Here is a 27,827-nt window from a genome sequence, read left to right on the forward strand (position 1 = left end):
CAAATGTTGGTTAAGTTTTACTTGGTATGTAAAAGCCATATGCTTTAAATGTGGACCCTTCTATGCAGTTTTGAAAAACACATTTTAAGAAAAACAAAATGAGGCTACGGTTTGTTTTTACTAAATAATTGTTCCATTAAATATGAATATCTCAAAGATCGAAGAGGGAAAATTATTAAATATGTGTAGAAAACACATCATATACATTAAATATATAGTATAGGACAAATGTAAAGGTATGGAGCAAGTATATAAATATTACAAGGTAACATATTTGTAATATTATAATAATTGATAATATATAACAAAGAATTTTTCCAAAAGTGCTTGAGTTTTAATGCATTTTAGAGGCCATGCCCATTTGCAAAAGTTTATTTCCTCCATTTTTTTATGAAATCAAAATAAAACGACCTTTTATTTTGGAGCACTACAACTAAATTGTCAATGAGTGTATTATTTATGCACGTGAGGAATATAGAAACTGTTAAAGGAGAAAAAAGGTATTTGGCAAGAAGTCGTGATTTCTCAAACTAGAAGAACCAGAAAGATGACACTCAGAAATACCTCAGGAAAAATGGAATCACAGGTTACATGGCGCCAACGATAACTTTCCTTTCGGAGAGTATAAAATGAGTCGACTGTTCTATTTTGTTCAGTTGAAAATTCTGCTTTCAACTTTATATTGGCTGCATCAAGCAACTTATCTGACTCATTTGTTGATTCAATATTTATTCCTATTTACTTTTACCAAGTTTCTTCTCTAATCGGGGATAGGAAAGGGCTTTAAAAATCAAAACATTTATCCTCATTTTCTATTCTCAGAACACCTCAGAGAAAGTCTAAACAACTTTAGAAATAAGCTCAAGAGAACAGACAGCTTTATAGAAGACTTTTTGGGTCATGGCAAGTTTTTTGACTTGAGATTTTAAGACTCACCACAAAAGTTGTGTTTCTGTTGTAATGTTATTATAGTTAGAAAAATAAGTAAGTTAAATCAGGAGACAGGAGACAACACTAAACCTGTACCAAAGCTATACTTATTATGCATTAAGTGAAACTGAATAGCTTAATGTGAGGAGAAAAAATATAAACTCTTAAACCTTTTGTAAAATAAAATATGCTCCTTATTGAAAATAAATTATTCCTCCTTGAAGGAAAATTTCACTCCTAAGGAAGTACTTCACAATGTACCTCATAAATGGTTTCACTGTACACTAGACTATTAAACAAAATTAAGATGGTATTAACAAAATCCCAATATCTATTTTTAAAAATCATTCCGAAATTCTAGTCATCTGGCACCAGGTAAACAAGAATAATTTAATTTGGCCAAACAACTTAAGATATTTATGCTTGAAAAGAAAAATATAGGTGTTCTTTCTGATAAAGGGAAGAAGATTCACATTTTCCATGAAAGATTGAGGAAATATTAATTAAAAGCAAACTGAGTCCCACAGTACTAAACCGAGCCTAGAAGGCTCATGTGCTCCTTCTGTATTGTTTTCCTGCTCATGATTGAGACCACAATTAACGATCACAAACATATGACTAGATAACTCACTGTCTCACATTGAGAAACAGAATCTTGGTTTCCATAAGACATGATTGGACATAAAGATAACTAGGTGGATTCTTTACGATCCATTCAAATCGGGTGTTGTTAAAATACAAAAAAAAATATTTATCAAGAATTTTTAAAACACTCAATTGGAGTGAACTATTACCACAATTCATTAAATCTCCCTTAATTTTTTTCCCCTCAGCTTCTCTTGTGCTAGATGAGGGTCACATGACTGGGTTATAGCCGATGGGATGAGGGCAATTTGCCAACTACAGTTACTAATGAAAAGAAATAAATAGAACCATAGAGAGGCAATTCTAGCCATCTGGCAACTTTGTAAACATGAATAATTTAATTCAGCCATTCAAACTGATAACTGAATAACCGATTAAACTAACTAGAATAACACAGATAGAGCATTTTCCTTCTCTTATCATCTATCCCAGTTACTTAGGAGTTGAACTACCTTCATATGAATATATACAATGAAGGTGAGCACCAAACCTAGATACGTGGCAATATAAAAATAGAGTTCATCTCTATCTTGAGGGTCATAGAACTTTAGGTAGATGTCAGAACACAGATCGTCTTCTGTACAAAACACTTCCAAGCCCTATAAATTCAGAAAGAAAAGAATAAAATGACATTTTATTCATCTTGCAGTTACAATAACTTACAGTTACAAAAGCCTTTTACTTAAACATCTATATTTTTTATTTGTAGGTCTTGTATTCATTCTCCAGCTATAAATTTGATAAATTTCCTGAGAAGAAGACATGTATCTCTAAACTTTTAAAAATACCTTTTTGGTGTTGAATATTTTCATTGATAGTAGATTTAGTGAATTTAGTATTTTGAAATTCAAAATTGGCTGATCTGTTTTCTTCACATATCTTCTTCAAACACAAATGTTTAGCTTTCTTCTATACGTCAACCTAACAGATTGATAATTGAATAACCCATTCAACTAATAACTTGCAGTTATTCTTGAGAAAACTATGAGATTTGTGAATGTTGTGTTGGTAAGGCTGAGAAAGGACAGGAATAGACAAAGAAATGATGAAAGCAGAGTTGTCCTTGGTTCAAATACAGGCTTTCATCATTTACCAGTTAAGGAACAGAGGAAATTAACTGTTAGAATCTCAATTTCCTTATAAAATAGGATGTCATCGACCTCACAGGGATTATCATCATAAACAAAATACTGTATATAAATTGCCTGTTACACAGAAGACAATGTTAATTTCTTCCCTTTATCTGACTCTATACCCAAAGGAGGAGATTTTTAATAGTATCTGTTCCCATAATCCTCTATTAGCACTGGAAATGTAGAGTAGCCTTTTAAGTAAAACAGGCAGGAAAACAGGTGAATCTCACAAACATAAAATAAAAATGAGATGCTTAGAATTCCACAATGCTTTTTGTAATGCCAGCAGGTCAGTTATTGGTTAATCTTCAAAGGAAAACAAATGAATTTATATTGATGTCAAATTAAAACACCTTGGAATCAAACCTTATGTGGGGATTGGTTTCTAAGGTAAGCATGTAAGACGAACATAAGTATGGACATATGCTTATTCAGGGGAATGGTGGGAAGAACTGCCTATATGATTTAATTGGTTATTTTGTTCATTTTTCTCCCTTAACAAGCCCAAAGGCTGAAATAATATGTCAACTGTGAAGACGCTCCAGTTCCACTGAAGAGTTAATTTTGTACTAGCTTCCAGATTTTACTTTAGGACCTGGCTGCTATGAACAGGAGGTGGCAAGTGGCACTGGGTTGGTTCTGCATACATTTCCCCTGCGTAAGTCCAGAAACGTGAGAACGCAGGAGTGAGAAACTCGAGGAAGCGCACTTGAGCTCTCCTGCTCTTAGAGACAAAATATTTTTGCAACAGCCCTCTCACACAGAGAAAGGACTGATTCCTTTATGAATTTCTAGCTCATCCAAAACAAAGAGCAGCAAGACTGAGTCCATTTGCTTACATATGCACTTTTCAGATATGCCCTGACTGTTTATAAGTTACTAAACCACTGGCTAAACTAAAAGTACAGCAATCACCCACCCAGAATGGACATTCTGCTTGAACTCACCAAAGGCATGAGGCCGTGCCTCCTTTTATAAATGCGGCGGACATCCTGGAGTGTTATCTGGACCACGGGCTTCTTTAAAAGTAAAAAGACAATCTCAAATGTCAACATTCTGACACAATTAGAAATTGTCCTTTAGTATCAGAAAGCAGAGGAAATGACCAATCTTGTCTTCTCAATACATTACGAGTGAATGAACAGGTGAAAAGCGAGATCTTAGAACAAGGCATATCTGGTTTTACATTCTGGTCTGCCCTTTTTCACATGCTTTATGACCTTGGACAAGTCCCCCTACCTCCATTAGGCACCAAAAATATGGTAATGCACTCACCTATCTTTCTGATTATTGCAAGGTTGCTGAGTGATTCTGAATATTAAAGGATTGGTGTAGATAACCTCTCATGAATTCTGCTATCTTTTTATAGAGCAATGATTTGCTTAGTGCAGATTCATCTTTTTTTACAATGTCTTTTATCTCCTTAAAAACTATAGTGTATTAAGGCTCATAAACAACTATAGTAGAAAGCAGGGCCTCTAAATTTTTTCTTTCTTTATAAGGAGGGCAATTTTCTTGCTTTTCTAGAGCCTTAAAATGCTAGCAAGAGAGAAATGAGGCTAGAAAAGGCACTGAGATTGGCTAAAAGGTGATAAGATAATCTTCCTTCTCATGAGTGGGAGGGATAAATGGATCCTGAGACTATGGCACATACTCAGATATTTTTCCAAAAGGTCCTGACCCCAAGCAATACTAACAGTAGTGGCCGAGACAATTCACTACACCACTAGGAGAATACCCCTCAGCAATGTGTACTGTGTTTACTGGAGGGCTCGGCCAGCCTGCCCTACCACCTGGTGGACAGAATTATTATAGCACCGTCTTTCATCTAGAAAGGTATTAGGTGTTTCGGTGACACAGAATGACTGACCAGCCTAGAGAACTTCCAGAATACAGCCCTCGACAGCAGAAAGCATTCGGTCTTTGCACTGCCCTGCCAAGTGGTCCAGCGGCAGTGTCAGAGTGTTCTGGGATTTCTGTTCTTTTAACGAACCACTCCAAAAAGGGGCCAGATCTAGATAAAACAACAAATGTTTACGAGTTTTACTGTAGAAATCGGAGTTTCTCTTTACTTTCTGGCCTAGTAAGTCTAAAGTCATCGTGAGGGAGAAGACGGCTTCCACCCTCTCAGCGGGAGCGCTGGAGCGGCCTCATTACACCCTCCGCGTGCACCGCTGGACTGGAGCGACAGACAGCTTGGCACTGCTTCTACAGGGACGAGTCAGATCTACTGATTTGGTTGTGATTAAGGAAAAACGAGAAATGATGACATTGGTGTGTAAATAAGCAGATAGACAGAAAACACCCATTTCTTCTTACTCTTCATATACATCACTGGTCTCTTCCAGAAATGCCTCGAAGCAGAAAGGTGTATAAACTCCACTGACCCTTTACTAAAATCAGGAGGGGTAGGGTTTCTTTTCACGACACTGAGAGCAAGTAACCCCAAAATGACTGAGAAGAGAGCAGAAGAGCTCAAACTCAGATTACACAAGATTACGTAGAGAGCTTGGTAAATACACGCATGCCGGAAGGAGTACAGACGGTAATTTCGATCCTCACCAAAATGTGGGAACAGTGTAATGGTGAAGTCAAGTTCACAGGGAAGAGAACATAAGGTGAATGCTCCGGTGCTAAAGGAGCTTTCCATCTGGTCATGGGGTCTTCACTCACCGGGTACCCATTGAGAGGCTGAAAATACAGGTTGGTGTCAGTGATGCACACATGTCCGGGATTTGTCACCAGAGGTGTCACCATTTCGGCTTGGCATTCCATGTGTAGTTCTTCAGAAACACTCTGAAATCTGAGAATATAATTTTTAGCAAAAGTAAAAAAAAAAAAAAAAATCAGAAGTCTATCTACTTTCTAGGTTTAACTTTAAGAAAGCTACAATGTGACTGCATAAAATTTGTCTAAAACTAATTTAATACAAGATAAATGGTAATATAAATTGGTTGCTTAAATAAAACTGACATTTTTTAAATAGTGTAAGAAAAACTCGATTTTTAAAACACAGATGAGGTTAGTATTACAGAAGACAGACAAGTAAATGTTACTAAATTATCCTTTAGCTGAACTCTTATTCCTCCTCCTAAAATAAACTGACCTTGAAGCTATCCTTACATTCGCATAATTTTATATTTCTGTGTCATTAAGACCTACTTTTGTAGTCATAAAAACCATTTTGACATGAGTAGCGTTTACTTCACACCACACTTTATAAGGCTATGAGCACATAATTACAATTACTTAAATGTCAGTTCCAAAGTCCAGTTAGTTGGCCCTTGAAAAACATGGGTTTAAACTGGGAGGGTCGACTTATATGAGAGTTTTTTTCAAAAACTACATACGGTACTGTAAGTGTATTTTCCTTATGATTTTCTTAATAGCATTTTCTTTTCTCCAGCTCACTTTAGTGTAAGGATATATCACATAATATATAGAACATACAAAATATGTGTTAATTGACTTTATGATGTTGAAATGGCTTCCAGTCAATAGTAGGCTATTAATAGTTAAGTTTTGGGGGAGTCAAAAGATATACACAGATTTTTGACTGTGTGGGGGATTGGCGCCCCTAACCCCCATTGTTCAAGGATCAATTGCATATTCTTTTGTGGATTTACTGCAGTAAAATGAATCAAAGATGATTTCTCCACTACTCCCTTCTAAATTATTTAAATAGTCAAAAAAAAAAAAAAAGCCCATTGTCTTTTTGCTCTACTAATTAAACATTTAGAAAAGAAATAAATAATCAACATTTTAAGGCAATTACTTAGATAACTGGGCTAAAAATAAATCTCCTTTATAAGTAGCAAGACAAAAGTATACAAAGACTTATTTTTACTTCCAGTTAGGATATAAAAGAGACCTCAATTTTAACATCTTTCTCTCAGTAACTGATAGAATAAGTAACAAAAAAATCAGTAAAGTATAGATGATCTGAACAATCTTCAACCAACTGGACCATTCATAGAACACTATATTCTACAGCTGCAGGGCACACATTCCTTTCAAGGACATAAGAAACAGTCACCAAGACAGACCAGGTGCTAAGCCATAAAACAAATCTCAACAAATATCTAAAGATTGAAATCATGTAGAATATATTCTTTGAACCAAGATAGTATCAAATTAGAAATCAATAACAATAAAATAATAATAAATTCCCCAAATTTGTGGAAGTTAAACAACATATTCCTAAATAACCAAAAGAAGAAATGAAAAAGGAAATCGTGAAATAGTTTTACATGAATGATAATGAAAATATAACATCAAAATTTGTGGGATGCAGCTGAAGCAGTGCTTATAGGTAAGTTTACTACTTATACTACAAAACAAGGTCTAAAATCGGTGATCTAAACTGCAGGAAGCTAGAAAAAGAACAAGTTAAACCCAAAGTAAGTCGAAGGAAGGCAAACGTAACAGTGGAAATCGATTTTATATAAAATGGAAAAATAGTCAAAAGTTGGTATCTTTGAAAAGATTAATAAAATTGGCAAACCTCTGGCAAAAACAAAACCAGACAAATAAATAAAGATTTACGGAGAAATATTTCTCATGAACATAGATGTAAAAATCCTTTACAAAATATCAGCAAAGCAAATCCAGTAATACATAAAAAGGATAATATATCATGATAAAGTTAGATTTATCTCGTGAATACATGGTTGGTTCAACATTGAAAAAAATCAATGTAATTCACAATATTAACAGAATAAAAAAAATATGATCATCTTAATAAGTACAGAAGTATTTAACAAAATTTGAAGCATATTTTTGAAAGAACTCTTAGCAAACCAGGAATAAAAAGGACCTTCTTCATTCTGATAAAGGGCATCTCTGAAAAAGCTATAGCTAGCATCACTCTTTAATGATGAAACATTAAATACTTTTCCTATAAGTTCAAGAACAAGGCAAGGATGTCTGCTCCAACAAATCTATTAATTAAACAGTGCGATGTGGCAAGAAGTAGAAATAAAAGCCATAAGGATTTCTGTGAAACTGTCCTGCATAGATTAAATAATTCTATACACAGAAAACTCTATGGAATCTACAAAAAACAAACAAACAAACAAACAAACAAAAACCCAAACAAACCCATTGGGACTAATAAGTAAATCTGGAAAAGTCATAGGATACAAAGTGTTAAAAAAACAAACAAACTGTATTTCTGTATACCGGCAACAAATAATTGGAAAATAAAAATTCAATAGCACCAAAAAAATCACAAATCTAAGAATACATCCAACAAAAGATGGCAGCATCGTCCTACTAAACATATAACAATGGGGGAAATTGGGTGAGGGGTAAAAGAACTCTGTCCTAGTTTTACATCTTTTCTTTAAATCGAAAATTAGTCCAAAATAAACTATTTTAAAGAGAGTACATTTTGGGGTACGAATGGGGAAACTTGTATATGACATTATAGAATCATTGCTATTTGAGTATTCTAATAGTACGGAGGAACGTCAGAGAATATCCTTTTAATAGACACCCAGTGAAGTAGTTATGGGTGAAGGGTCATGATGTCTTGCAATGTAATTTCAAATGGTTCAGAAAAAAGTTATATTCATATATTTTTATATATATATAAATACAAACATATATACATATATCTATACATATATACGTATACAACATATACATATATATAGACGTGTGTGTGTGTGTGTGTGTGTGTGTATTATTTATACATGTATATATACACACGGAGCAAGCAAGTAAGAGCACCAGCATGCAAGGACTAAGGCAAATTTGGTAAAATGTTAACAAATTAGCACCTGGTGACTCAGAGTATCTGTGTTCACTACATTATTCTTTCAACTTGTAAGGATTTGAAAAATTTCAGAATAAGGAGTAGTAGGGAAAAATAAATATAGTGTCTTTTATTCAATAAAAACGTATTTCTTCAGGAATATGATGAAAGCTTATTTTAGGAAAAGTTTACCTTCTTTCTTTAGGAAGTATACAATACTGGGACCTCATTTTATACTATAAAAATTTCTTCCTCCATTTCTAACATTTTGAAGACTGGATAAATTAAAACTTTCATAGTGAAAACATGTTTTAAATAATGTCATGCTAAAGCCCAGGACTGAAGTGTAAATTACTACTTAGAAAAACTATATATTCTAAGTAGGTCAAAAAAAGCTAATTCTTCTTATTATTCCTTTTCCTTCCTAAAATGGAATCTACTTTTCCCCTGGCAATCCATTTACATAATATATCCTATAAGTATAAAAATGGAAAGAAAATTAATGCTATATAGGTGAAACAGAAAAAGAAGCAAACATAAACAGAAAACACATTACTGGCCAGATGGCTTTACTGGAAAGTTCTGTAGTGTAAGGGTCCCAAATCTCACAAAGATAGCCATAAAACAGAATATTACAAACTAATCTTATTTACAAACATAAGCTTCTAGCAAAAGCCTAGCACATAACAATCTATAAACATATCTATTCAACCAATACTTTCTACTTTCTCCTAATTCAGAATGATTATAAATACAAAAACCTAAAATAAAAATATCTAGTGAATAGAGACTGTAATAAATCATACATAGAATTTTATACATATTAAAGAATCTACATATAAAGTTAATGGAATCGATCACAAAGTTTAGCAGGGTTCTGGAAAACAAAATGAACACACAAAATCTATTGCATTCTATATATCAACAATAAACAGAAAATGAAATTTTTTAAGATAGCATTTACAATGCCATCAAAAATATGAAGTACTTGGAATAAATTTAGCACAAGAGAAGAAAGATGTTTATGAAGAAAATCATAAGGAAGACATTACGAGAAGGCATAAATAAACAGAGATTCACCACAATCAAAATTCCAGCAGGTTTTCTTTTATGGAACTTGACAAGCTGACTCTAAATTTATATTGAGGTCCATAAGGCCAAGAGTAGTGAAGACATAAGTGAAAAAGGAAAATAAGGTGTGGGGCCCTGCACTACCAGGTATCAGTAGAGATTATAAAGCCATAGTTATTAATATAGTGGTACTGCAGATGGAGGTATAGATGAATAGCCCAAATGTTCTTAATATGAGGAATTCTACTTACTATAAGCAAGAAACACAGAAGAGAACAGGGTAACATTAATGTACAATTATTTGCAGAAAATACAGTATATAATTAGAAAAGCCAAAAAATCAATTGAAAACAACAACAAAAACAACATTAGACCAGTAAGAATGTGGCCTCTTGGTCCCTATTGGAAACCTCAGAAAAGTACCTATTACAGCTTGAAGGGTAAGGAAAGACTTTCCAGAACAACTGACAGCTAGGCTAAAATCAGAATAATAAGGAAGTTAGCCAGGTGTAAAAGAAGCACGTTGAGTATTCTCAGCGGAGGGGACATGTGTAAAGGCTCAGAGGGGAGAGACCATACAGCACACTCAGGAACTGCATGTAACACACAGAGCTGGAGCACAGAATTCAAGAGCAATCGGCCACTAGAAATAATGAGTAGGAGCTAGAACATAAGTGATCTGTGTGCCACCTGAGTTAAGATTTTACCCTGAAGGTGATGGGAAGTCTTGAAGAATTTAAATAGACAAGTGAGATAATTAAATAAGTTTTTTGGAAAGAACATATCTGAACAGTACAGTAGGAACGGGGGGAAAAGAGGATTAAAGAGGGAAGTCTGGCATCAGGCAGACAGGCGAAAATCGGTCATACTGTTCTGAACAGGTGGTGATGGGGGCCTGAACTGAGACAATAACAGTTTGAAAAGACAGAAGCTGACGTATCTCAAAAATCTTAGGGAGCATCAGTCAACAGACCTTTCTGACAGATGTCAAGATGGAGAAGAGCTGAGGAAGCCCTGACCTTGCTCCTGAACTGAGGTGGGGCCATTCTCTAAGATGAGCAGGTTCGAGGTGAGGCAGATGACGACATCAGTTTTAGACATGCTGAAAAGGCAAAGAGATGATGTCCACTGCTTTTATACTCAGGAAACAAAATAACAAACACTGAAAACTTACCTGTTTTTGTCAAATGATGTTCTAGCCAAACGTGACTGCAAAATGGCTGTAATCTATTAAAACAGAACCATTTAAAAAGTATGAATATAAGTATTAATGAGTAAAATATCAATATAAGTTAATTCATAAATAAAGACAAAAATCTTTAGAAACTCTTACCATGGCAGTTTGGTCCCCTAGTTTGTCAAGGCAGGATGCTCTGTGAAGCTACAATGTTATAAATATACATGAATTTATTTTTTCTCTCAGATGATATGAAGATATTTCTTTAGAAGCAATGAAAAACAGCAATCATTCTGTTACAGTTAAGATCGTTTCTGATGTATCTATGGCTTCTTCCTAATATACAGTTTTCAAATACAACATAATCAAGTAAATCTGCTTCATATTTACAAAGGAGATTATGGTTTCAGTAAGATGTAGAAATATGAAAATTAAAAGAAAGAAAAGCTTCTGCCTATGTTTGCCTCAAATCCTCTGCCCACTAAGTGTCTGAGTAGGCACTGGCTTACCTGAAGCAACGTCTCCACAACATCTTCCACTTTCCCTGAAACGTCCAATTCAAAGACGTATTCCATTTTGCCCTAACAAAAAAAGAAACCACCACCACCACCAAAAAAAAAAAAAAAGAAAAAGAAAAAAGAGAGATAAGAAGCATGTCACAGCATATTACTTGAAGAGCATTTGCAAATCCCCACTGAATTCCACGTGCATCTGCCAGGTGTGTGCCCTCACCCCGCCCTGAACGAGAGCTCCAGGATAGCAGAGTCCATGGGAGATAAACTATTGTGCCCCTCCTCCTGCTAACTTTGGGCATAGCGCACTGTTCTTTTTCTGGTTCCCCTAGGTATAACAGTCAGGTTTTAAAATTTGAGATCTTTCTTCTTTTTTTAACGTAGGCGTTTACCACTATAAACTTCTCTCTTAATACTGCTTTTGCTGCATCTTTTAAGTTTTGGTATGCTGTGTTTTTGTTTGTCTTGAGATATTTTTTAATTTCCCTTTAGATTTCTTCTTTGACCCACTGGTTGTTCAAGAGTATTGTTTAATTTCCACATACTTGTGAATTTGCCTTCTCATATTTATTAAGCCTCGTTTTGGTTCCTAACATGTGTTCTATCCTGGAGAATGTTCCATGTGTACTAAAGAAGAATGTGCATTCTGTTGCTGCTGAGTTGAATGTTTTCCACGTGTCTGTTAGGTTCATCTGGTCTAAAGCAGCGGTCTCCAACCTTTGTGGCACCAGGCACTAGTGCTCCTATGAGAATCTAATGCCTGATGATCTGAGGTGGAGCTGAGGCGGTGATGCTGGCACTGGGGACTGGCTGCAAATACAGATGAAGCTTCTCTGGCTCACCCACTGCTCACCTCCTGCTGTGCGGCCCAGTTCCTAAGAGGCCACAGACCAGTAGTGATCTGTGACCTGGGGCTTGGGGACCCCTGGTCTATAGTATTAAGTCCTTTTTATTAATTAATCTTCTGTCTGGATGTTCTATCCATGGGGCATGAAGTCTCCTACTATTATTGTTGCTGTCAATTTCTCCCAACAATTCTGTCAATGTTTGCTTCGTACAGTTAGGTGCAGTGAGGTTGGGTGCACATACATTGTGATGGTTAATTTTACGTGTCGCGTGCTCCACTCTTCTCTTTGCCCTGGGGGAGAGTCTGCTGAGCTGTACTAGGTTCTGTCTGCCGTACCTCAGGTCCTCTGGAGCAGCTGCACAATGCCCAGCTCTTTATCGTTTTCAGTAGTCCCCAGGCGTCTACACTATGCTGGGTCCTGTCAGTGCTCCAAGACAAGCAAACTAGAAGCCAGTCCCTCAGGCAGCTGCTGTAAAACGCTGGAATGCTGGACATATGGTCTTCCCCTCCCCAGGGAGAACTTGCGACCTGGGAGTTTCCCTCCAACCACGTGGCACTGTGCTGAGGAAGGGACTATGGTAAAAGGATGCTACAAATTTTTCTACTAGCTTCGATGAGGTAGATTTGATGGTAACCCGGGGTGCATGGGACCTTAATCAGCTTCCGAATTTCTCACAAAAGGAATCGGTCTGTGTATTGTTGAATCGGTGTCTTTGTGGGAGGAACAAGGGTCTGGGGTTTCCTAATCTGCCAACTCTTGTCATCGCTGATGTCACTATCCCTCACTTTTTTAAAATCTGAGAGTCGTTTGGTTTTCAGTTCCTTTTACATAATTTTTCAAGTTGCACTTCAGGTGGCTGTCAGGGGAGCCTTTAGAGGGAGAGCACCCGCGACGGTGGTCTTCCACTTGGTGGAGGAGGAGGTGTCCCACCAAGCCCATGGGCTTGTCAATGTGTGGAGGTGCTACACAACAACAGGGGTGCAGTGTAGCAGGGGCACTGGGTGGGTGGGAACAGGCTGTAATATAAGGGACAGCTGCACACAATGAAGAACTATACTTCTCCAAGTGCCAACAGCACCATTTGAGACTAATTAAGTCTCACTATTTATGGTTTCTGACGAACTAGCACATGCAAGTGTTTCTTGTACATAAACCTCAAGGCCGTGGAAGTTATTCTGTGTGTTCCACAAGCTGTGGCTGAGAAACTGCAGGCTGGCCTGTGACTGGCACTGAGAGTCAGCCTGTGGGACTGTGTTTGCCCAGAGGGGTTGACTTTTCCTAATTCACAGTGGTGTCATCATAAGGAGCACTAGCCCTGTCTCTAGATACTGTTAAAACTCTCTTTTGGTACGAGTTATCCCTTTGCTAGACATTAAGCTGAAGAACTAAATAAAACACAGAATGGTTTAATGTCATGTCTATGCTTATCTGACAAATCCTGGAAAACCTGGAAAACACTGTAAACTCTGGAGAACAAGTCAACCTATGTCTCCTGCCCAATTAAGAGAATTCATAAATTTGTATCGAGCTCTCAAATACGAGTATTTTATAGTTGATAAGTATTTCTCAAACGTTAAAAAATATCCTCAATAATATCCAGTAAATAATCATAAATGATGCATATTATGATTTCAATTTTTAATCTAATAATTTAAGCCTTTTTTTCTCAATTAGAGACTTTTTTTTTTTTTTTTAACTCAAAAAGTTAACAAATCTTTTGGACTTCCATGGGCACTTTGGTTATAACTGCTAGGTAACAAATGTTTAAATACCCATTGTTATAATTTGATTAAAGATGTTAATAGAGTCACAAAATCTTATTGCTCAAAATCACTATATTAATTGCTGGGAATAAATGAAAACCTTTACTTACTCTTTCTATTTTATATGGTGCAACAATGTTGTGTTCCTTAATAAAATATACCTGAGAAAGACAAATCAATACTTGTAAAATAATCAAAATTTTTCATTTCACTTCTTAATGAGTTATTATATATTAGGAAATTATGAACTGAATTTAAAACATTGTTACATAATCTTTATTTCCAAAAGCACTTGCATTGCATTAATATTAGTATGGATTTACGGTTCTGATGTTAAAATATTAAATTAAAAAGGGATTTATCAAGGCAACAAGGTAGCAACCATTACTAGATAAATAAAGTATCTAAGATGTTTTATGTCATCATTTGTACCACGTAACCAAGTAGACAGATGAAGGAAGCTAATCTAAGGGCCGGATTTTTAAGGTACGGGAGAAACAAATCACTGTGGCAAGAAATACAGTCAATAACAAAGAAATTTCTCTTCCCTAGAGGTGATCTGGGCACTCAGCGTTTTCACGTGCACGTGGTTACCTGTCCTTACATTGTGTATTAGTAACTACGTCAAACAAGCAACACCATCTGCCAGAGCCAACAAGCTCCCCACACCTGTACCTTTATTCCTGCCTTCTCCCCTGATGTGATGGAGGGTCTGCCTGGGCTGTCGAAGACCAGTCACCCTACTAGGGCACAGAGTGTGAACCCACCCTTTACCCATCAGCTATTCAAAAACTCTGCTCCTACGATTATACACTGCACTTTCTCCTATTTGAAACAAACCATAAACAAAACTCTCCAAAGTCTTACATCCTCCTTTGCCATTTCTCTGTTCTTCTTTGTGGCAAAGCTTTTGCAAGAGCTGATTTTACTTTCTCTTGGGCCCCGGACAGGTTTTCATTGGTACCACGTTACTGAAACCACTCCTGAGAAGGCCATAAAAGATGCACGAGATCTCCATGCCACTAAATCCAGAAGTCCATTCTCAGGGCCTCCTTGACTGTTTCTTAGAACACGTGACAGAGCCGATGGCTCTTTCTAAAGCAGTTTCACGCTCGGCTCCCTGGCCGTCTGCTCCTGGTTCTCCCCAATCTCACCAGCTAAACCTTCTGTCTTCCTTTGGACCTGCTCTCTTTGCAACCTCTAATGTCCCAGAGAGCTGCAGCACCTTAGTCCTCATACCTCTGTCCACACTCATCTCTGCGAAAACCCTCCAGCCCTCGGCTTAAAAAGTACCTGGGAACTGCCAACTCCCACTTTATCTTTCTAGCTTCGGCTTCTGTAAAGCCCAGACGAATGCTTCTCCATGCCTGCCTGACTTATCCTCTTGGAGATCACAGTTATCACTTCTTTATCGCAATAAAGGGCACTATTACCCACCTAGCTGGAGTCATTCCTGACGGTTTTCCTTCTTGCATCTTTCAGGTTTTTTTTCAGAATATATAGACACCAACCACCTCTCACCTTTCGTTGCTATTATCCTGGATTCTGAACATCCCCGAAAGGTCTCCTTGTTCCGCTCTTGCCCTCTTACAGCGCACTCTCTGCCGGACTCCAAGAGGTTTACAGATACGTACAGATCAGACTGGGGTCCCCTCTCCTTCAGCTCTCCAGTGGTTTTCCTCTTTTGCGTTTTACTCTAGCTCCGTGTCCCCCAAGACTTGGTCTCTGCTAGCTCTCCCTACCCAGCTCTCATCCTTTATTCTCGCCCTCACTGTGCCTTCCACCTGCTAGGGATACGCACACCTCAGGGCCTCTGCCCAGCCCCTCTCCGCACCTACGGGCACTGCTGCTCATGATAATCACAGCTGCTCCCTCACGCCTTCAAGTAGCACCTTCTCAGACCTTTCTATCTCAAGCAGCACAGGTATTCCTTATTTTTCTATCCTTTTGTCCTGTTTTCATTTTCTTCATGATATTTATCACTACCTGACATTATAGAAGATATTTGTTTATTAGCCGTTGTCCCCACTGAAAAGTCAAGTCCACGGGGAGAGGGGCTTCAGATATTTTGTTCTTCCCTATATCTCTCAAACCTTGAATATAATACTCATTAAATGTATGAATTAAAAATATTATTATTTAAACACACACACACACACACACATACCCTCTTTATTCTATCAGCAAAAGGAAGTTTGGAAGCAAAACTCTCTGAAGCCTAAAGAACCATAATGTACAGGAGTCCATTCTTATCCACAGTTTCTCTTTCTGTGGTTTCAGTTACCTACAGTCAATTTTGGTCCAAAAATATTAAATGGAAAATTCCAGAAGTAAACAATTCATAGGTTTTAAATTGCACACTATTCTGAGTAATGTGATGAAATCTTATGCCCTCCTGCTCCAAACCACGCAGACACAAATCATCCCATCATCCAGCGTCTCCATGCTGTGTACGCTGCTCGTCCATTAGTCACTTAGTAGCCGCCTCCGTTATCAGATCAACTGTCTCGGTATCGTGCATTTGTCTTCAAGTCATCTTTATTTTACTGACTAATGGCCCAAAAGTACAAGAATAGTGATGCTGGCAATTTAAGTATGCCAAAGAAAAGCTGTAAGGTGCTTCCTGTAAGTGAAAAGGTCTGTAAATATAGGAAAATACAGTATATACAGTATTTGGTATGATTCACAGGGGCCTTTGAACATATCCCCCATGAATGAGCAGGGGCTACTGCATTTCTGAAACACTGTGACATAGTAAGTAATCAAAAAACATAAAAGTTACATTTTATGGTTGTGCACTTAACCCAGGAAGCTTATAATAATACTTGAAAGAGTAGCTTGGTGTTAAGTTGATTTTGAGTGTTTGACACAAGATCTCTTCTACAAACTATTTTACAAATAGGTGGAGGGACTTGGGGGCTTTATTTCTAAGCCCAAAATTATTAAAATTTTACTGAAATGTATATTTTTTATAATGAAAATCATACTTCCAACCAAAAAGGTACCTATTTCTTTAAAGATACAGGCTTTCTAGAGTAAATCCATGATGCACATGATACTGTAGAAATGATGAAAGCACAGGTGCAGACCGAATTGTTAATAACAGTGTCCCCTCTCCAAAATAATAGATGGCAATAACCATTTCATATATGCCAATCAAAACAATACAAAGTCAAAGATAGCCTGTCAAATGTTTTCTTCCTCGAAGTTAATAGAATCAAGGAAGACAGATCTAGAAAATCACCTGATCTAATATCTCCTAGCTCTCATAAAATAATTTCCAATTTGCATTAAAAAGTGTTCCACGAATGAAAGGGTTCAGTGATCCAGACGCTATTGGGAGCACTCTCTGCTTCTAATCATTCATCTCCTTGAGACTCTCAATGCACTTTTGTATGTTAAGGCTTTGAGTCAAGTCCTCAAGTAAAGAAATCCATGTATCTTTGTTTCCCACAGCTTTTCCTTCATTTAGTTGTTAACAATGACTTTCCCCTGAACACTTCAAGGAACTAGGGCTCTAGCTGACAGCTGAGGCAACACTGATCTCCTCTAACCCTTTCATTTTAAAGATGAGGACGGTGAGTGGTAGATGATCTCCACTCCTTTATTATATTTCAAAAATCTACAGAAGAATTAAGAATATGACAGGAGAAAAAGCATGTTTTAATTTACCTCTGTATTATCAGTATTTAAGCACAGTGTTGGGTGCAGAAATGTACTGAATAAATCTGGAGTGAATAAAAGGTCATGATCCCAAGCATCATAATTATACAAGACCACACATCCCGAGTTGTTGCCTCGGTTGTCATCATGAGTCAACCTGAGATCCATTTAAGTGGCGTGCTGCTGGCTTCCCACCTTCTCAATGACTAGGAGGCTACAAGGGGGAACTGCGGCCCTTTTATCTCAACCCTCAAACCTTGCCAGGATTCCTGAGGATGAAACCGCAAGCCTGCAGGTATCACACCCTTAACAAACACCAAGGATCTCATTAGGGATCCTATCTTTTAAAAAAGGTATTTTTCAATGATTAAATTTTAAAAGCAGTTAAACATCTATTCCAACAGTCTTCTTTTGAGATTTCTACAAACACTTTAATCATGCTGAACACACACACACACACACACACACACACACACACACACACACACCCTCTTCAGCTTAGGAAAAAATATTTACTACCTGCTTCTTACCTGACTAAAACTGAGTGAAATCTCCCCAGATTTTGCCCTAAAATGCAGATAAAAGTCATTAAATACATATAATTTTTTGGTAGAAGTAAAATTAAACAGTTAGTGACAATGACATACTTTGCAAAGTGTCTACTGGCTCCATTTTCTCCATGTTTTCCTATTTTTATACAATCTCTCAAAGGAATCTGGATAAAAATGAGAGAGAAATATCATCAAAATAAGCAAAAGGAAAATATACACAAGAAGTAGGAATGTCTATTTTTAAAATGAATTTACCTTAATAATGGGCTGGGAAATTGCATCTGGTTCAAAAATAACTGATTTTGAACATATTTTTAAGGAGCCTCTAATTTTCCTAGGAATCAAAATACAAAGGATTATTATTAATAAATATAACAAAAGTCATAAAGAATCATAATACATTTTAACTAGAAAGTAGAAGACTAAAGCATCAACTAATAAAAGACCAACAATGGAATTAAAGAGTATGAAAGGTCGAAAAATACAGCAAAATTATTTTCCTCTTCTCCTAGAGGTTAACAAATTCTGCACATATAGTAATATGGTTTCATTTGTTGAGCGCTGTCCTATACATTTTATTTGTATTACTTCATCTGGTATTCACAACTACTCTGAAAGGAAAAACTGATTCTTAAGAAACGCTTATTCCATCTAGCCTGTCTCCAGTAAATCCTTCTGACTTTTAATTTCCTATATGTGAAAGAACTGTTCAGAAGGCAATACTAAATATCTAAAACTGACTATGTAAGGGATTTTTGTCTTATTTATAGTAATGGAAAAATAACAGAGTTTGAATTTAGTACATAAAATGCTTTTAACAGTGATTCTGGGGTAAGCGGAAATTCAGGAAAAAATATTAATTTTGTTCCATAATAAAAAGCAATTTTAAAGACTACTTATTGAAATGTTAGATTCACGGTTTTTAATTTCACTTCTTAGATTTATATCTAATCTCTATACGTTTAAACAATCTATTGGTTGAAAGCTTACAGTATCTCAAAAAAATAATCAGAGTGAGAAATAGTCTTACAGTCTGAGAACCCCCCACTCTCCTTCCCGTCAGCACCAGAGTAACCTTGCTGCTCCTCTGTGGATGGGAAGTATTTACTTTAGCTTTCTACCTTCAGCGCTCAATATACATGCATTGAATAGATGAGAAGGCTCATCACACTGAAGGTCATGATTCAGTTTGCAGTTCTTCCTCAAGGACTTGTTGATTTTATGTCATTTTTTTTTTCAATGCTGTTAACTGCATTTACTTTGCTAATACCCAGAATTTCCTAATAATAACTTAAGAAACGTACCATTGTAGAAATTTCTAAGCATACACAAATAGAAAACTGCCAAGAACCATACACCTAGCTTCTGCAATTGTTAACGTGGTCATTCTTGTTTTGTGTATAACCTCCCTCCAGAATCCTGCTGGATCACTGAGAAAATTCTAGACATCGTATACTTCATCCATAAAAACTTTAGTATGAATCTCTAAAGATAGATTCATTTTATAAATGACCTATCATTATCACACCTAAACAATTAATAATTCTTTAATGTCATCAAGTATACAGTGTTCAATTTCTTTCTGTTCCATCAATGTGTTTTTATAGTTGGTTTGTTCAAACCAAAACCCAAAGTTCACATTACATTTAGTTGCTACCTCTATTATATATCTCAATCTAAAACAATTTTCATTTTCCTACATAATAAGTTTTGCTGAATGCGCCTCAGTGGTTTTCCTCTATCCCATTTCCTTTAAATAATTAAAAGACTTGGCCAGATTCTGCCTTGATTTTCTGATAAGAATGTTTCAGAGGCATGTACTTCCTTCATATTAAGAGGTTCTAGTGATGTCAATATTGATACATCCATTATAAAATTTCTCAGCAGCTTTTCACCTGCTCGTTTTAGCAGCCATTGAAGAGTCTGTCTACATCAGATATTGGCAAGCATTTTCTATGAAGAGCAGATAGTAAATATTTCAACTTTGCAAGCTAGATGGTCTCTGTCACAACTATTCAACTCTGCTTTTGTAATTCTGCTGCTATAGCAGGAAAGGAAGGAACCACACACAATACATAACCAAATGCACGTGGCTGTGTCCCAATAAAACTTTGCTTATAAAACAAGTGTCAGGTCAAATTTGACCCCAGGGCTGTAGTTTGTATCTACAAATGGGTCCATTATTCATTAGAGATTGAAATTTGTATTATTTATTCTGTGTTTGTTGTCAAGAATTCATCAATAAAGAACAATTTTACTTATCTATCATGTGGTTACCCTGAAGTATAATTTGTATAAGGCAGGCAGGAAAATTGCTTGATTCTTTACCTCTATTTATCAAGTTTCAGAAAAATGAGTTGGTCTCCTAGTATACTTCAAAGGTAGCTGCCATTTTTGTAATTACAAATTCAGAGATTTTAACAATTCTGATACATTTAAAACCAAGGCAGTCATTCTTTTTTGATGCTCAATTTGCCCCATTTTTTGGCCAACTCCTGACGCTGGCCCTTGTGTCTTTTTGATTCAATTTATAGTAGTTTTTGATACTTTCCTTACTTGTCAGTATGATAGTATATTCCAGGCTTATACTGCACCTTCCTTGCCCCAGACAGACTCAGCCACTTCTCCAAGGAGCCCTCGCTCCTTTTAGTGTGAAGTGGTATTCAGAGACTATAACCTCCAAGCTCATTGCTACAGAGTTGTTTCTAGGCCTTTTCAGAGGGTACAGCTAGAAAACACTTCCTTTTAAAAGAAAAGTATATGACTCTATATAGCATTTCCAATTCAAATATAAGATTATAAGGCTTTTACCTAACTCATTTTATATTAGCTTTGTATCTCTTTTATAGTGAAAATCTTCGTCTTAGCATTAACATATTATTCATTTGCTTTATTTAACTATATAAAAACTATATAAATCTATGTGCACATGTACATAAAACAGTTTAAAGATAAAAATATCAAAATTATTAACAATATTTCTACTAAAATAGTTTATAACTTTTTTGCAATTCATTTTCATCTTAGGATATATTTCACCAGAGACAACAGTCAAATTACTATGTTGTGAAGTTGATTAAAATATTTCTTCTCTGTGGTTAATCCTTCAACTTTGTATACAGTTAAGTTCATTTGTTTCATTTTCTTTTTTTTAGTATTATTTCTCGAAATTTAATTATATATTAAAATATATAAAAAATATTTCTGTGGTTCCAAAAACAAAGTTATAAAATAAAGTATATTCGGAGAAGTCTTGTCATCTCTATATCATCCCCCCGATCCCTCCGTCTTCCGTGTAGAGAACCATTTCCATTAGCTTTTAGTTTAAGCTTTTTAAAATATATAATTAACAAATTTTTTAATTTTTAAAAATATAACCAAAAAATTACTCTGCTTTCTCTTATAAAAAAAGATAGCATATAATACACAGTATTTTGCACTTAATATACGCTAAAGATCACTCCACAGAAATATATAGAACTTCCTCATTCCTTTGTTACAGCTGCATAGCACTCCATTATGTGAACATTCCATGGTTTATTCAATTAGTTCCCTCTTGGACTGTTTCCAGTATTTTGCTATTATAAGTAGTGCTATAATAAATAACCTTGTATATATGTCCATTTATATATTTTCCAGTGTATATTTGAGATTGTTTCCTAGAAGTTGCATTGCTAAATCAATAGGTTACTGCACATGCAATCATGCTAGACATTACCAAATTCACTTCCACGGGGTTGTGCCATTTCACCCTAATGATAACTTTAAAATTACAAAAACAGGGTTCAGTTTGCCAGCTTATGTGTGCATTTTAATAATAAACAAGTATATTTAACTCTAAACAGGAAGGTATTATGATACAGAACACAGGAGTTGTTAGAAAAAAAAGTATGGAAATAGAGAAAAGAATTATGAGCAAAATTCCAATGGTAAGAAAGTAAGGTGCTACTTTCAAGGAATAACAACGGCCTCATTTGATTAAATGCTAAGGAAACAGATCTGTCCTAAGCTACCAAACAAAGAGCTAAGTTAATTTTACTTTGGTTTGTATTTAAACAAATACTATGTGGTTTTGATCCTTTCAGGATAAATCCTGAAGAACACTAAAAATTAAAGTGTTTATCTAATATCAAACCATGTTCTAAGTTGTGGCCTATTTGTTAAGTGATGTCCTCAAAGGAAATCATTAGCAGAAACATTTTTGCTAGAACGACTTTCATGTTAGTTCATTTCAAGTTGGCATTTTAAATAAAAAACTTCATTATGTACTTCTGAACATAGCTTTCAAAAGGTGTGACCAAACACACAAAATCTGTTTTTATAGTAATAAGTAGTAGTTATTAAAATATAGAGAAAACTGGTTTTGCTTCTAGTTCAAACTGAATTACTCATTTCGCAAGTACTGATTTTTATGATCATTACTTTGTAACACCATAACCCAAATAATTGAGAACATAAGTAAACAAGGGACATAGGAAAATAGTGATGGAATGAACCAGAGTTCTAGCCGGCTGATTTAAGATACTCACAACCTTAGAGGAATGTTCTTAGTTTTGGGAACATTTGAAGTTATGGCAGCGACTTATAAACCCCCCTCTCTTCTCATTACTTTCCCAATACAAAAGGAGGGGGGAAACCTATGTAATCATATGTTTAATTTTTAAAATATCGGACGACAGAAAGGTTGGCTAGATCCAAAAATCTTCCTTACCTTTCATTCTGACCACCCTTATGCTGAATATGATGAGCTGTATGCTGTTCGAAGTAGTACTCCTCCAAGTTAAGCAGGAGCAAGGAAAATCTAAGTATGGGGAAAAAAAAACAAAAACAACAAAACCTCACGTTTATTTTTTTTTAAGTACAAGGAAAGATAATATTTAAAGCATTTGTTCCTAAAGCACTTTTCCATTAATAAGACTGACAAATATTTATGAAGTGTACAGTGTATGCCAGGCACTCCTCTCTATGTGGTGGAAAGAAACAGACAGACCAGCTGGCTATGCCAAAAAATAAATAAATAAAATTGTTTACCAGGCAAATGTATGATTTCTTTACAGAAACCCCAAATTTCATGAAATGGAACTTATTCTTGCCCAAATAAACTTGAAACTTACCCACCCACGGAGCTTTGATCTTCTGTTTCCCTGACTGACATACTAGGCTTTTCCCAGCTTCCCACCCCACCCCACACAACATCGCCCCACCCCAACCTTCCCACCCAATGTCCAGTCTCACGGTTAGTTGAGTTTATCTTTCTGCTCTCACAAAATCAATCTAATGCTTTGGATACAATGGGTGTTTAATAAATAGGTAAGTTGAATTAAATGGGATTGAAATATAGTTATTTTTAAAGTTTTAGGTGCTTTACACTTTTAAAACCAAGATAGAGTAAGAAGAAAACGTGTTAATTTAGTTGTATGACAAAGAAATGCAAACTAGTGTTTTGTTTGTTTTGTGGTAAGGATCAGGAAATGGCAGCTAGAGTTACTAGGAAAAGCTTTCATGAAAAGTGTGAGACTTGAGATGGGTCTTGAGGTTCTGGTGGAAGACATTTAGATTAAATATGGCAGATTACATATACGTTTATTTGCGCTCCCTCTGGAAATATCACTAAATTGTGAACAAAAGTATTTTTTAAATGGTAAAACCCACAGACCAAACAACATTGAAGAAACAGAAAAGCACATGAGATAACAACAACTTTGTAAGAAATGGAGAGCAAATCAGAGGAGTCCACAATGACCTGAAACCAGAATAGCAGGTGCCTCCAGAGGTACCAATGAAGAGAAAACCAACCCAAATTACAGGACTTCCCAAGAGTCAGAATGGCAGCTATCAGGTCCTACGAAGGCAGGGAGGAAGCAGGAAGGGATGGCTGAAAGCCTGAATGAGGTAGTGGCCTAGATTCCTCCCCTGATCGTTATCCCTACCTCATTCAGGCACATGGTTTGCTATACAAAAGTTGAGCAAGAGGCTCCACAATAGATATCAAGCACAGGGGAGAGCAGGGCCATGGAGCGAAAAGAGGATGATTAAGCAAAAAGCAGGGAGACATATTCCACTCTCAGCAGCAGTCTGGTGGGTTATTTTTAGAAAAAACTAAATAGCCCTAGAGAAAAGACCTATGGTCACTAAGGTTTGAGAGAGCCAGGTCTCTACAACATCACTCCATAGAGAAGCCCAACAGAAGAGGCCTGCCCACAGTGACACAGCATTGTGTACTTCACACTTAAACATGGACGGACCACCCAAGGTCGCCAGCCTCTAATGTGTAAGAACTAGACCAAAATGAGGTGAACACGACTCGGAGAACTTGAGCCAATGCAGAGGACAGAGGAAAAGATTAAAAGACTATAATTAATATCCTTACAAAGAAATTATATCCATGAAACCAGAAGATATTGCTCATTAAAAAAAAAACAAAACTGAAACAAAATGAAAAGAACTTATAAAATAAAAATGAGAGCAGGAACCAGCTTTACCATCCTAACAAGAAACTTTGATTGGCCTGTTCTACATTTTAAAATCCATGAACAAGAACTGATCATAGGCTAAACTGCCAGAGCTCAATATAAAATACTCACTATTAATTCTTATTCTGAATTTCAGTACAATCACAAGAGTTAGGATTGCTAGGAACAGTCCTTTCATACATCAGATAATTTCCAGGAAGGTATAAATCAGAGATACACTTAATAATTACCTTGCCTGTTATTTTTAGTTTGCATCTTAATAAAACGAAACCCTTTGTTTGGACTGGAGCTAAGTAACCCTTTCTTCTTCCTCTTGATCTCCCACTCCACCCCTTAGAGAGAGGATAAAATAAAATAAGTATGCTTCAATAAGACAGTGGCATAATTTTATTGTTATGAAGCCCAAGGAGACTTCACAGATGATGAGCTCTTCCATATAATTATTAAAATATAATCCTATCCTTAATATTGTTAAAATCTTCATATTACCCAAATCAATCTACAGATTCAATGCAATCCCTTATCAAAATCTCAATGGCATTTATTGCAGAAATAGAAAAAAAAAAATCCTAAAACTCATATGGAATCTAATAGCCAAAACAATTGAGAAGGAAAAACAAAGCTGGAAGCCTCACAGTTCCTGATTTCAAAATATATTGCAAAGTTAGTTTCAAAACAAAAGTGGTACCGACATAAAGACAGACATACAGACCAATGGAACAGAATAAAAAGCTCAGAAATAAACCCTCACACATATGGTCAAATGATCTTCAACTAAGGGTTCCAAGGCCACATAATGGGGGAAAGGACAGTCTCTTCAATAAAGGTGTTGGGAAAACTGGATATCCACATGCAAAAGAATGAAGGTGAACCCTTACTACACACCATATCCAAAAATTAACCCAAATAGATTAAAGACCTAAATATAAGACCTGAAATTACAAAACTCCTAGAAGAAAACATAGGGGGAAACTTCGTGACATTGGATTTGGCAATGATTTCTTGAATATGACACCAAAAGCACAGGTAGCAAAAGCAAAAATAGATGAAAGTGACCATACCTGCTCTGAATACTACATCAAACTTAAAATTCTGTGCATCAAAAAAAAAATCAAAATAAACAAGAAACAATCAACAGAGTGAGACGGCAACATACGGAACTGGAGAAAAATACTTGCAAACCATGTATCTGATAAGGAGTTAGTACCCAGAGTACATACAGAACTCCTACAACTCAACACCACAACAAAAATCAACCCAATTAAAAAATGGGCAAAGGGTTTGAGTAGACAACTTCTCCAAAGAAGATATATAAACGGCCAAACGTGTATTAAAAGATGCTCAATATCACTAATCATCAAGAAAATGCAAATCAAAACCACAATGAGATATCACCTCATCCACTATTTAAAAAACAAACGGAAAACAGCCAATGTTAATGAGGATATGGAGGAACTGGAACCCTTGCGCACTGTTGGTGGGATTGTAAAATGATGTAGCTGCTACGGAAAACAATACAGCAGTTCCTCAAAAAATTAAAGATATGATCCACCCAGTCCAATTCTGGGTATACACCCAAAAAGAAATGAAAACAGGATCTCAAAGATATATTTGCATATCCATGTTTGCTGCAGCATTATTCACAATAGCCAAGATGTGGAAGCAACCTAAATGTCTACAGACAGATGAATGAATAAAGAAAATGTGGTATATACATACAATGGACTATTACTCAGCCTTAAAAAAGAAGCAAATCCGGTCGTATGCTACAACATGGATGAATCTGGAGGGTACATACTAGGTGAAATAAGCCAGTCACAAAGACAAATACTACATGATTCCACTTATGTGAAATAGTTAAAGTAGTCAGACTCTTATTAAGAGAATACAGAATGGTGGAGAAAGAGGGGAGTTGTTCAGTGGGCATAGAGTTTCAGTTTTGCAAGATAAAAGAATTCTAGAGATCTGTGGCATAACAGTCCTGTACTATACACTTAAAAATGGATCATTGTATTAGCTATATAAATCTCTAACCAATGTACTGTATACTTGAAACTAATAAAAAAATTTAAAAAGGGTAAATCTTATATGTTTTTACCACAATAAAAATATAATTATGTCAACTATTCTAGAACTAGAATCATTATTTTGGTAAATGAATTATATACTCCCTAATTTATCAATACCCATATTTTGTATTTATAATGGGTCCAGAATATTCTGCTATTCAATCATTTCTCTAGGTTGGAGATGTAAAACAGGCTTTACTGTGTTGAGGAGGATGCAATACGGGCTCAATGGGAGACCGCCATGATGCCTTAGATGTGTGCACAGGCGTAGGAAAGGGCATGACGTCACGTGTTTGCCATACCTGCTCTGAATACCCCAACACGATCCTTGGATTGAGCTAGAGTGTAGTGCTCTCACCATATAGAAAGTTGGTTTACCTCAACCAGGAATTTTTGTAAGCATAAAATGCCCTCTGAAACAAGGAGGACATTAAGAAAAATGTGGAACAGATACAGTCTTGTGACTCACCATTAGAAACATTCCCCCAGTCATACATATGACAACCTCTGAAAAGTCATTCGAACAAATATAATTCCACCTAACTACATTAACGTTAATTTCTCCTTTCTCAATTTGCTATTAACACATTAAAAAACAAATCTTATTTTTTGTCAAAGTCCAGATGAACTAACTCAAGTGTATTTCCCTAATCAACCAGTCAAAACTCCGTCAAAAGAGATTAGATTAGAATAACATGACTTCCTAGTAAATTTGTGCTGGAGACTGGTGACAACTTCCTCTACTAGTGGTTTATAAATAATGTGGCTGATCTAGAACTAGCATTAAATATACTTATGCACATATGTTCTTTCTGCACCTTTCAAATTTCCTAGGTCACCGAGATAATTCTGTAGTTCCAAACTCGAAACCTCCCAGGAGCTTATGCCAGGAGACATAAGCACATGGGTGCCCTTTGCATCTTCACCCATCTTATAAAAGTTTATCTGTCACTTCCAGTCTGATGGTCAGTATCATTAACAGAGTACAAAATAAAAGTTACTTTCTCTGTTATAAATCAATTTTACACTATCAGGCTGGGCCCTAGGTAGCAGCCTAAACACAACTTTAGGAGACTTAAATTTTTTTTAAATTTGTAGCATTTTTTAAAAACACCACTCAATTGGGGCTTTAAGTTTCTTGATGCAGATCGTGTAGGTTTGTGACATCCATTTAATTGGTCTTTGGTTGTCGCCCTTCTTGCTTTCTAAATATATTTTTTTAAATTATAAGCTC

General features: G+C 36.0%; 1 protein-coding gene across 3 annotated transcripts in view; it reads right to left on the reverse strand.

Annotated features, from left to right (window-relative positions):
- The window catches only part of NSMAF (neutral sphingomyelinase activation associated factor), a 50,245-nt gene that overhangs the window by 18,386 nt on the left and 4,032 nt on the right, over positions 1-27,827 (reverse strand). For 2 of the 3 annotated variants that reach the window (XM_025041180.1, XM_025041178.1), the window contains exons 2-12: positions 22,763-22,852; positions 18,307-18,385; positions 18,148-18,215; positions 18,031-18,067; positions 13,948-13,998; positions 11,224-11,295; positions 10,871-10,918; positions 10,712-10,764; positions 5,382-5,511; positions 3,656-3,727; positions 2,066-2,174 (exon numbers count right to left, since the gene is read on the reverse strand). In XM_025041180.1, coding sequence (XP_024896948.1) covers positions 2,066-2,174; positions 3,656-3,727; positions 5,382-5,511; positions 10,712-10,764; positions 10,871-10,918; positions 11,224-11,295; positions 13,948-13,998; positions 18,031-18,067; positions 18,148-18,215; positions 18,307-18,385; positions 22,763-22,852 — 809 coding nt within the window. The remainder of the gene's footprint in view (positions 1-2,065; positions 2,175-3,655; positions 3,728-5,381; positions 5,512-10,711; positions 10,765-10,870; positions 10,919-11,223; positions 11,296-13,947; positions 13,999-18,030; positions 18,068-18,147; positions 18,216-18,306; positions 18,386-22,762; positions 22,853-27,827) is intronic. The other variant, XM_025041179.1, reaches the window with a different exon arrangement.

Source organism: Pteropus alecto, unplaced genomic scaffold (assembly GCF_000325575.1).
Source record: "Pteropus alecto unplaced genomic scaffold, ASM32557v1 scaffold87, whole genome shotgun sequence".
Lineage (NCBI taxonomy): Eukaryota > Metazoa > Chordata > Mammalia > Chiroptera > Pteropodidae > Pteropus > Pteropus alecto.